Raw genomic sequence first — 11,557 nt, forward strand, 5'->3', positions numbered from 1 at the left:
CCTACTTAATCAATATTGCTGACTCAACATAAATTTTAATTTAAATCCAATTTAAAATTAAAATATTTAAATTTAAAAGAGACTATAAATTCACTCCCCTTCTCTAGGCTATTGAGAATCTTCACTTAGCATGATATTACAATAGAAATAAAATCTCATGCTGCTTCCAAAGCAATGAACATTCAAAGACGACGATAATTTAAAGAAAAAGAAAATGAAAAAAGAGAAAATGGATAGAAAGTGTTTTTTTTTTTTGGATGAGAAGAAAAAATAAAGTGAAAAGAAAAAAATAATGTCAAATCCACTAAAATATTTTCACTCCAAAGATGAGATGAAAATAAAGAAAAATGTAACAAACATTAATAAAATTACACATTTATCTCTTATTATTAATAAATTATAATTTATATAGATAAAAATATTAATATAATTTTATATTATTATAATTTTCTTTCTTCTCACATTTTTTTCTATCTAAACAAAAGAAAATTTTCTCTCTATTTTATTTTCATCTATTTTTTCTTTATCCAAACAACACACAAATAATTTTATTTTTCTTTCTATTTTTTCTCTTCTCATTTTCTTTCCTCTTATTTTCTTTGCTTTGATTTTCTTTCCAATATCCAAACAAAGCCGTAGTGACTGGCCGTGCCTAAAACAAAAGGCCCACAATTAAAACCCTGCAAATGACTTGCATATTGATATACTTATACAGACATGATAACACAGCAAAAAGTGCAAAGTTCTTTCTTTAGAATTTGATAGGCTAATGAATTTCTGCTTTCAGCAAACAGAAGAATTATAGTAATTTACACTCTCACAGGACATGTACCCATTCAAACTTGGTCATCCCATTTCCATCTTCTTCCCACCTCTTCAAGAACAGCTGCGCGAGCTTGGCTTCTTCTTGCCTCATCCTCCACCCATGATCTGCAACATTTGGTCTCTTCATCAGACTACCACCGCATACAACTCAAAATAGAAATCACAATTTATACCATGAATATTGTAGCAGAACTCATAACTAATTTGTGCATCAAATCAAAGTTCTAAAATGCTCTGTTCTATATTTTATGTATAAGAGAAACAACTAAGTTTCATCAAGAGATGGTAGCTGCAACATTAATTGCAGAAACCTAACCATCGCCCTTCGCAAATTCTGCACCAGCGATACTCTAAATTTTACGCTTTGTTCAAGAAAAAGTTAAACTCAAAATATATGTAGCTAAGTAAACGAAAAATTTTTAACCTCAAATAATGTTGCCCCAAACCAAACAACTGAATAGCACTAGAAATAAATAAATTATGACAACTAATTAGAAATGTGATTGCACACTACCAACTGTCCTACCTCTCTTTCTCTGGCTTTGCAAAGCTTACAAGTTTTGAGATTGTAATTTAAAAAGCCATAAATGAAATAGGAGTTTCGAACATAAACAAGTTTAAACACAACAATACTGGGGTAATATGTATGAGGGGAAGCCGGAAGTCATAAATTACCTAAGAATCTGAAGAGCTTCTTTCTCAGCTTCCAGTGTGGACTTGGTGTCAAGTATTTCTTCATGCTTGGACTTTAAATCACTGAGCAACTTCTGTACAGTTTGATTTTCATCGAGATATATGACTCTCTCTGATGCAAGCCTTTCTGATATCTCATCAACTTCTTTCTTTAAATTAAGTAGCAGCTGCTTCTGACAATCCATCGCCACCTTTTCTTTCAAATATTCTGCATATATCTTATCTTGGTTACTCTTTTCTTTCTCCAAAGTGTTAACTGCATCATGATAAATCCTTTCTAGATCAACACCTCGATTTTTCTCCTCACTATACTTCTGATCCCAAAACTTCTGTATGTCTCCTCGCCTAAGCAGCTCAAACCTGATCTCTTCTGCTTCAGCTTGCCTGACAGAATTCTCAGCTTCTATTCTTGACAATTCAGCAGAAATTGCTTCCTTCATCCTGCCACTTGTCAGAGCCACTGCTACTTGTGCGTTTGATGATGGTTTGTTTGGCTGAAATCGCTTGCTCTGTCCTGTAACAGTATGTTCAAAATAGAGCTCTCATGTGATTATTACACATTTTTTAGCACTCAGTTACATAGCCATAATAATTGACAGCGAGTAAGCATTAGCTGGATATAGAAAATTCTGAGCTGAATGCTGTTTCTCTCATTTTTACTATATTTCTAGTTTTCTACAGTTCTACATTGTTCTACAGTTGACATCACGAGAACACATAAGAATTTACATTTTTAAAAGAGTATAACTATGTAAACAAAAAAAAAATTGCAATATGATCTTCAATGAAATGAAATAATGAATCTTTTCTAGTGATCAATGTCATGTCACAATTTCCTAAGCTCAAACTCTCAAAAGAAATAAAATGACCATATTTTACTGTNNACAGTCAATGTGAGAAAAGAAGATTAACATCAGTGCTTATACAAAACGCCTGAGGGATTATACCAAAAACTTTTCTGAGTATACTACTATCTCCTGCCAACATGTCCATGTACACTGCAGGTGAAGTGATCTCCTTCACATCCATATAGCCTGCTTTTTTAATTGATATCTGGACTGTAAACAAGTCAGGTTTTTAGAGCTGACAAACAGAATATATTCAAAACTCCATACACTATTATTTTGAAAACGGCCTACCTGATCAGTAACTCCAGAAAAAAATTCATACTCCAACTGAGCTTTCCAGTCGATTAGATCCTGTCTTGAGATGAATCTGCAGCATACATATATCTGAATCAGTAAAAATGAAAATTGAATTTGTCTATTATAAAATGTATAATATGGATTTCATACAAATTGATACTTACCTATCAGGACAAAAATTTATGTTATCTTTGCTGTTCAATCCACCAGAACCAGAATTATCCTTTGAATACAATTTGCTGGGGACTACACCAGCTTCTGCTAAGGCTTTAACCTCAAATTAAGAAGGAAAAATTCAAACTTCTGCAGCAGGTAAGAAAAATAACTTCCATATGAAGTAATGTTCTGCCAGTTTTTACCTTGAATGGATCTAAAATCAGGGTCTTCCACACTGACATCATCAAATGCAGTAACTACGGACTCAGAAAGTGATATAATTGGAGCAATCCTGTGTTTGGGGTTCCTAGAAAGACACAGAAATAACTTTCAATCGATGTCAGGCCATGCTTAAGCAATAAATTTTTCTTGAAAGAAGAATTCAAAATCGGTGCATGCCTCGGGAGCTAACCTTTCAAGAGAAGAATTCAATTTAACTAGCCATCTGGCAAACTCTCTTCTGGTACATAGTTGACAGGCTTCAACATCATCATCAATTATCTACACAAATTGGCAAAGTCCACAATATTCATACTATTTAAATATAGACACACATGATAAATCTTACTCTAAATCAGGGTGTAATCTTATCATTTATGAATTTATAACAAATTATTATAGCACCTGCCCGCATACTGTCTACATGAGCATTTCCCTGGACCTTAGCCTCTATTCTTGCTTGATTTTTATCACTTTATAAGCATATTAGCCTCTATTCTTGCTTGATTTTTATCACTTTATAAGCATACATTTACTAGAGACATCAGTACAACAATAACCATACTTAAATGAGTATTGCAATGTTTACAAGATTTCAATACTAGTAACTAAAAAAGGTAACTAATTACACTTCATGTCAAATTTGACCTTTTCAAAACACAATTTTCATAGGGTAATAATAATAAAACTTTACAATATTTGTGGATCTTAATTTATATTTAGCTGACATGGTTTGGTGCATAACTGAACAATTTTTTAAATGCATCCAGGACTCCAGGTTCCCATTAATGATGGTTTAATTTAAAATGATTAAGTACTTCAAGTTCTTCCAAGTTCCCATAACGGTTTTACATGAACAATGAAGTAATCTTGCACTTGTATTGGCAAGTAACACATTCCAGTAAGTATCACTGGTCTCTTGGATTCATAACAAAAATCATGCTTCTAGTAACCAACCTTCAAAGTCTTTAAGACTAATAATGCTTCTTCTTGTGTAGCATCCACAGAAACTGGAACTATAATACGATCAAGCTTTTCCAGTGTTGCTGATAAGAGTCAAAGCATTAGGACATTTCAAGATACCACCATAGGTAACACCATACACAACGTGATTTTAAATCTCTTAGCTTTTTATATTAAAAAAAAAAAAACTGAATTTTATTGGAACTGTTGATTATTTTATAAATTTATACAAATATGTGAAAAGTGATATTTTTAATAAAAAAGCTAATCTTTTGTCAGAAAAAAAAGCTGAAACAAACACACTCTAAATAATGAAAGCAATATAGAAAATCTTAGTATAGCAATCAGAATAGCTTCCTAGTTATAGGAGAAATCAACAGCACCATACACGAGACATATACTTAAAGCCTTAGCCCTTAGATCACATTAAAGAGGAATATCATCGCAGTAATTTTGACAGGCAAACTATACTTAGAAGAAGTACCCGTTTCAGGGGCAGTAACAGGGGCAGGGACAGCCTCCTCCGCTGCCTCGGTAGTCAAACTGCTCTCACTATTCGACTCAAACTCTGCAGTCTTGTTTCGATCATCTTGAATCTTGACAGTACTCCATTTCCCTTGCAAAACATGCATCGGATCTCTGAATTGAATCTTGAATCCTACATTACACGCAACCAGAGACTTCAAAAATTGAAATTCACTGCCCAAATCATCACTCACCAATAGAACAAACAACTCAGATAACAAGAGTTTACCTTTCCTTGTTAGAGAGAGCGTAGCAAGCAGAGCAACAAGAACAGCAAGCGTAGTCCCAATGCCTACTACCACATAGGAAGGAAACCCTACAGGCAAGTCAACGCCAAATTTCACACCTTAACTTTCTTCCCCATCAAACCCTAACTATTAAAATTACAAACAGCGACTAAAAATTCAAGCGTAATTACACACCGTCGCAATTTATTGATAATCATAATTAAGAAATGGGTGGTGTACCGATGAGGTGGAGGAAACATACCTTTGTTGGTAGGCTTGGGCTGGGCCGGATACTCGAGGAAGGCCCAACCGCGGAACTCGTCGTCGTCAGGGGGAGAGAGCCAAGAGAGAGAGAGATTGGTGTGGTAGGCGAGGGAAGCGGAGAGATGGCGGTGGTGGTGGTAGCGAGTGGTTGTGCGCAGTGGATGCAAGGGTCGTAAGAAGCAGAGGAATGGGATTCGGAAGGAATTTGAAGAAAAGAGAATGTGGCGACGGGAGAAGGTGTTAGTGTTAGTGTTGGAGGGGTGGAAGAGGAAGCGACGGGAGAAAGTGGCAGAATACATTTTATTTTTTGAACACGGGCTAGCTAGGGTCTGGGGTTTGGGTTTGCGGAATTTTGGGGAAGTTGTTATCAGAGTTTTTGGTTTTCGCTTCGAAAATAAGAATGGAGATGGGGAAGGTGAAGGTCAGCTGCTCAGCTGGTGGAGTGCGGGGGTGGCGTGGTAGAGCCAGAGGGATAATCGAATCTAATACAATTAAGCATTACCAAACCAATCTATGCTACTATGGTCCACTCCTGCTGCACAAGGAGGATAAATTCTGTCTTAGTTTCTATAAATCAGTTTTAAGGAACTCTTAATAGCATATTTTAATCTTCAATAAAATTTGATCAGCAAATTAATTTTTTATATTTTATTTTCCTAGACAAATTAATTTTTATATTAAATTTTTATAAAAAATTAAACAAATAAATTTTTATTATTGTTTAATAAAATACAATACTTTTTACAAATTTTTAAAAGAGTAAAGTATCGTTTTTGTCCCCAACATTTGAGGTAAGTTCCAAAATTGTCCCTAACGTTTTAATCGTCCTATTTAAATCCTTAACGTTTCAAAATTGACTCAATGTTGTCCTACCTTTAGGGTATTGATGGTGAGACAAAATTGAGACGATTTTGAAACGTTAGGGACAAAAAACGATACATAGAAATAAATTTTAGTTTTATCCTTCAATAATATCAATTTTTTACTATAATAGTATTCAATTATCTTTTAATCACATCTAAGTAAATTACACTTAATCACATTACTTTCATTCTAAATAAAATTTTTTTTTATAATTTTACACTTAAAATTATAAGTTAATATAAAAAATTAAAAAAATTATTTAGAATGAAAGTAGTGTGATTAAGTGTAATTTACTTAGATGTGATTAAAAAATAATTGAATATTATATACAGTAAAAAATTAATATTATTGAAATATAAAATTAAAATTTATTTCTGTGTATCGTTTTTATCCCCAATGTTTTTGTTCTATTCAAATCCCCCAACGTTACAAAATCGTGTCAATTTTGCCCTGCCGTCAATTCTGTTAACGGATTCCTAACGGCAGGACAACATTAAGTCAATTTTAAAATGTTAGGGACTTAAATAGGACGATTGAAATGTTAAGAACAATTTGAGACTTACCTCAAACATTGAAGACAAAAACGATATTTTACTCTTTTTAAAATTTATATATCAATTTGTTTTAGACTATTTCTCTAAAAGCATTGTTTTTAAAAACTGAGTTTAAGAATTAAGAGTATCTCAAGTCCAAAAAATCGATTTCAGAATTACTTATTATCTCAAATTTCAAAACATTACACTTCAAAGGAATAACCTACAATAATAATTTCTTATCAATCTACTTAATTCCTCATCACTCAACTTATGAGTTTAATGAAAATATAATAACAATTTTTTTTAAAGAAAAGATTACAATATTAACTATATATAAGGTTAAGAGTATCATATAAATATAATGTCAAAACAAAACATCAAACAACTCATAAAAATAGCAATTTGAAACACTAAAAATTCCAAATAAAAGGATAATGACAGCATCATGTCTCCAACATATTTTTTACAATTTTGTTTCGATAAAAACACTTTTAAACAATACTACTATTTGTATGAACAATTCATTTGTCACATTCTTTTCATTTTAAATTCTACCCCAAAAAAATGCAGGTGAAAAATTTCAAATGTATAATGTACAAATCATGATGATGGAGTGTAATTGTCATGTCATTTGATTATTTTTTCAATTATTTAAATCATTGACATTATTATTATATCTACATTACATTTAATTTTGAGTGATGTTATATGTACAAAACTTTTTTTTAACCAAATCTAATTAAATTAGTACAAAGTCCACCAAAAAAAAAGCATGTATACATTACTACTATTTTTTTTTTTTTGTGTTTTTGCATTATACAAATTTTTGTTGAAAAGCACAAAAACTTGTTGATATAGCACACAAATTTTCGAAGCATAACATATAAAATTTTGCACATAACACAAATCGATGCAACACAAATATTTTTACGCATAGCACACTTATTTTTGTACATAGCACACAAATCTTTGCACATAACACAAATTCTTGTTGCGAATGTATTTTATTAGTTGGGTGAGTCAATGTTTTAAGTATGTAGTCTTTGAAAATTTTTATACTACACATCAAATTTTCTATATTATGCAACAAAATTTTTGTGCTATTCCCACAAATTTATGTATTATGCGTATTTTATTAGTTGGGTGTCATTATTTTGGGCATGTGGTCCTTAAAAATTTGTGTGTTGCATACTAAAATTTGGTGTTGTACACTAAAATTTATGTAGAATGATGAGAAAAAAAGAGAAAAAGAAATTAACAACAGCAGCAACAGCAAGAGGAGGAGGAGGAGGAGGAGGAGAAGGAGGAGGAGGAGGAGGAGGAGGAAAGAAAGAAGATGAAGCAGCAGTGATGATGGTTAAAAGAAAGAAAAAGTAGAGCAGGTTTTTATTTTTAAATAACTTGGTTAAATTTGGTTATAAAAAGACTTGGAGACCTAATATTTTTAGTAAAATAAATGCATGATGAGAGTTTCAAAAAAAGCATTTTAATGGTGAAATTCTTTTCAAAAATAAAATTTGGATAAAAGAAAAAAATACAAGATCATGAAAAGCAAGCATAAAAGCACATAATTTGTCAATAAAAATGAAAGAGTTTATAGATCTAAATTTGTAACCCAATTATTACATCTCTTACTTAGATACATCAAGGTATGATTTATTTTTATTTAAATTTTCATGAAATATTTTAAATATGTTTGATGCCTTTGCATCTTTAAAATTTTTTATATATATTTTGTTAGTTTTTTTATTATTTAAATTAAAGTTTTTTTATGTTTTGAAATTTTAAATGAAGTTTTCATGACTAATAATAAATTTAGAGTTGTTTTAGAATTATTGTGGATTCAAGTTATATTTTTACAACTAAAAGGTAATTTGCGAATGTTGTCAATCCTGACATTTTCATATTTAAGTGAGCATAACTTGAATTATAGAGATCCAAATGAAATAATTTTAATGGCGTTAGAAAGCTAACATTCAGAGCTTTGAAACGATACGCATATGTCTATAGTGGACATTTAGATTGAGTCACGCATGACTATCACCTTTCAAGTCACAAAAACAACGCTCAAGACTTTAAGGTACACGCCCAAAACTGGGCGTGCAACGCCTAAAACTGGTGTGCAACGCCCTCCAAGCAAAAGAAGAGTGGCGTGCAATGCTTTTGAGGCTCTCCATGCTGGCGTGTAACGCCTTGAAGTTTTAGAGCTTTGGAAGAAGTGGCGTGCCACGCCAAACCCAGGTGTGTAACGCCCCTAAGCCCAAGTGCCATGCCACAAGCCCAATGCCAATTGAAGTCCATTCTCCTAGAGGTGTACATTCGGTTAAGATTGAAAACAACAACGCGCGTTGAGCTTGGGGGCTCACATGTTTGACCATAATCAAGGTATAACCGCACGACAAAAGCTCAACTTGCCAAAACGTAAGTTTGGCAAGTCAAGCTTGGGGGCTATGTACTGTATCCCTAATACATCGGCAAAAAAACAGGTTATTCCTCGGAAGGATGAAAAAAATTCAAAATAGATAACTCCCTATCGTAACAAACTTCTCCCCTGAATCTCGCACTTAAGTCGGCCACGGATATTTTGACTAAACCGACGAATACTTCAGCCATGGCAACTATAAATCACGGTCGAGACCGACAATAAGGGGTAGGAGATCACCAACACAACACACGATATTATATTTACTCTCGTTAAGATATTTCACTAACTTGAGCGTTGGAGTCTTTTTTGCATGTACCATATTTGGGTCCGAATTTACAAGAATACTTCACTTTTGGGCGACAAGTTCCAAGAGCTCGCAAGAACAGTGTAGAGCCGACCTATAGCACGGAAGAGTATCTTGTCCGAATATTTATGTTTAATACTATATATGTTACTTATTTAAATTTAAAATTTCATTAATTTTTTTATCATGTATTATATCATGCATTAATTATACTTAAAATAATTATCTCTAATATAAAAGGTCAAATTTACCATGGTTCTGAAAACCAGACCGAACCGGTCAGTTCAACCGGAAAAATTGGGAACCGGTTACCTAGCCGGTCTGGGTAACGTGAAAAATCGTCTGACAAAAAACCGGTGAAAATTTGGTCGAACCAGCGGTTAACCGACGAACCGGAAGAACCGTCCGATTTTTTGGCGGTTAGTGGTTTGCAACTTCACTAGCCAAACGACGTCGTTTTGGCTTTTTTTAAAAAAAGAAAAGAAAGGCATACGCGAAAGTCCCAAAGCACTAACCCTAATCTGAGTAACCCCCCACTCTCCCCTTTCTTCCCCTCCCCAAGTGCATTCGGCGCCAGCCTCCATTCACCCACGAAGGCCACGAGTGCCACCCACAGCCACTCACAGTAGCCGCGACCACCACCGGCCGAGCCCGCCTCCTCGTCGCCGAAAGTCACCTAGCCCGCCTCCTCATTTGCCACCCACAACCATCCACAACAGCCGCGACCACCACCGGCCGAGCCCGCCTCCTCATTCGCCGGTAAGACTCTGTTCTTGTCTCCTCTATGTTGCCTTCTTGATTTTGGATTTTGATTTTCTGAGGTTCTGTGAGCTCGCCTGTTCTATGCTGTTTCTGATGTTTTTTATTTTGAGTATGTTTTGCTGCTTCTGTTTTGCTGTTTCTGTTAGCTATTTGCTGCTTCTGAATATGTTCTGATCTTGATTTATGAGCCTCAACCCTTTTAGGACTTGAATGAGTTCACTGAAAAGTTCTGGTCTATCATCACAGCAAACTGAAATTACAATGTTGTGCTTCAGTATCTTCACTTTAGCATAGCTTTCATCTTGATCAGGGTCACACTATATTATTGTTACTTCATCAGTTTCACTTGGAATTGTGATGCTTTTGCTCACATCCATCGCTTTTCGCTTTAGATCCTTCGCATGATCTACTACACTCCCTAGTAATGCAGCCTTGTCCATCTGCATCCGCAACAAAACTTAATTAATTTGATTCTGCTTTTGTAGTATTCATTCCGGCATAATTCAAAGTTGAACTTATATTACTCTTACACTTCTAGTTGAATTGATTTTGAAAGCATAATCAATTATAGAATTTATGCAGTCTAGAAAACAAAAACATGTATAGCTTCTCTAGTTTTCTATCTATCAAGGTTGATGAAGTAGAATTCAAATGCTTTAAGTTCTATCATGGAACCTATTAAAGCTATTAATAGCATAAACTAATGATACCTTGCATATCATGTCATTTTCCTAAGGTAGGTAATTTCTATTTTCTTGCTAGAATTCAAGGAGTGAAAAAGAAAATCTAAACTTTGAATAGCATAACTGATAGAAGTAAAACTAAACAATATGTTTTACCAAAAAGGAGAGAAGTAACTAACTATGTCTATGACAATATTGGAATATGAATTTTGAAAAACAATATTACCTTATCAGTCTTAGGAATCAGTTTTCTAAGAGTTGCAAGCTATGCATTGATCTGTTCCTTCTTCTTTTCTCTGCTTGGCTATGGCTCTTAGAAGCACTTGCAGCTCTATCTTCTGGAAACCCTTCAAAGGCTAAAGGCCATGGATATTGGAATTGAAGAGAGGCAAATGCTGAGTCATAGGCATGAGGCACTATCTGTGTTGGTATTGAAAAGGGAGAATTATTGTTACTGTTTTGTTTAGTGCAGAGTAATGGATAATTTATTATGTGAAATATTCAATTTTATTAAGTTAGAAATTATTTAATTTATATACTTAAAATTATTTTAAGTTTTTTAATAATTTTATTTAATATTTAATTAAACCGGTTGAACCCCGATTGAATTCCAATCGAACCAATAAATTATTGAACCAGTAACCTCACCGATTTATTGACTGGTCCGGTTCTCGCAACCTTGAAATTTACAAAGAAATTGTAAGACTCGTCGGCGCGTATATGTAGGCCCCTCTCTAGTCCTGGATAATGGATGGGTATTTGGAGTGTCCAATAATTTTTTCAAAAAAAGGGAAAAAAATTGGAAATGAATACAAGCTCTTCACAATTTAATTTTGAAATTTTATGAAACAAAATTGAGTCTAGTAAGGATTAACCCTATTTTATCACCAAAAAAAAAAACCTATTTTGATACACCTGTTAGGTGATCCTGCTAACGTTTTGTCAATGCGTCTATACATGAGAGAT

The 11,557-nt window shown here is 33.6% G+C and overlaps 1 protein-coding gene and 1 pseudogene across 1 annotated transcript; both read right to left on the reverse strand.

Moving 5' to 3' along the window:
* Window positions 1-687: 687 nt before the first annotated feature.
* LOC107491276 (uncharacterized) lies at window positions 688-5,549 on the reverse strand. The gene is made up of 11 exons (XM_016112095.3): window positions 5,016-5,549; window positions 4,756-4,842; window positions 4,486-4,659; window positions 3,996-4,084; window positions 3,232-3,320; window positions 3,023-3,126; window positions 2,828-2,930; window positions 2,658-2,733; window positions 2,466-2,571; window positions 1,501-2,032; window positions 688-930 (listed from the first exon to the last, which is right to left on the reverse strand). The coding sequence occupies exons 1-11, from the start codon at window positions 5,314-5,316 to the stop codon at window positions 837-839; spliced, it is 1,755 nt and encodes a 584-aa protein (XP_015967581.1). The 5' UTR covers window positions 5,317-5,549; the 3' UTR covers window positions 688-836.
* Window positions 5,550-10,054: 4,505 nt separating this feature from the next.
* On the reverse strand, window positions 10,055-11,550 carry LOC107490915 (transcription factor bHLH51-like; annotated as a pseudogene).
* Between the last annotated feature and the right edge of the window lie 7 nt (window positions 11,551-11,557).

This window comes from Arachis duranensis, chromosome 5 (assembly GCF_000817695.3).
Source record: "Arachis duranensis cultivar V14167 chromosome 5, aradu.V14167.gnm2.J7QH, whole genome shotgun sequence".
Taxonomy (NCBI): Eukaryota; Viridiplantae; Streptophyta; class Magnoliopsida; order Fabales; family Fabaceae; genus Arachis; species Arachis duranensis.

Coding starts and splice junctions, on each gene's coding strand:
- LOC107491276 (XM_016112095.3), bottom strand. CDS start 5,316: ATGTATTCTGCCACTTTCTCCCGTCGCTTCCTCTTCCACCCCTCCAAC. Junction 4,660..4,755: donor GCTCTCTCTAACAAGGAAAG/GTAAACTCTTGT, acceptor CGTGTAATGTAG/GATTCAAGATTCAATTCAGA. Junction 3,127..3,231: donor TTGAATTCTTCTCTTGAAAG/GTTAGCTCCCGA, acceptor GTGTCTTTCTAG/GAACCCCAAACACAGGATTG.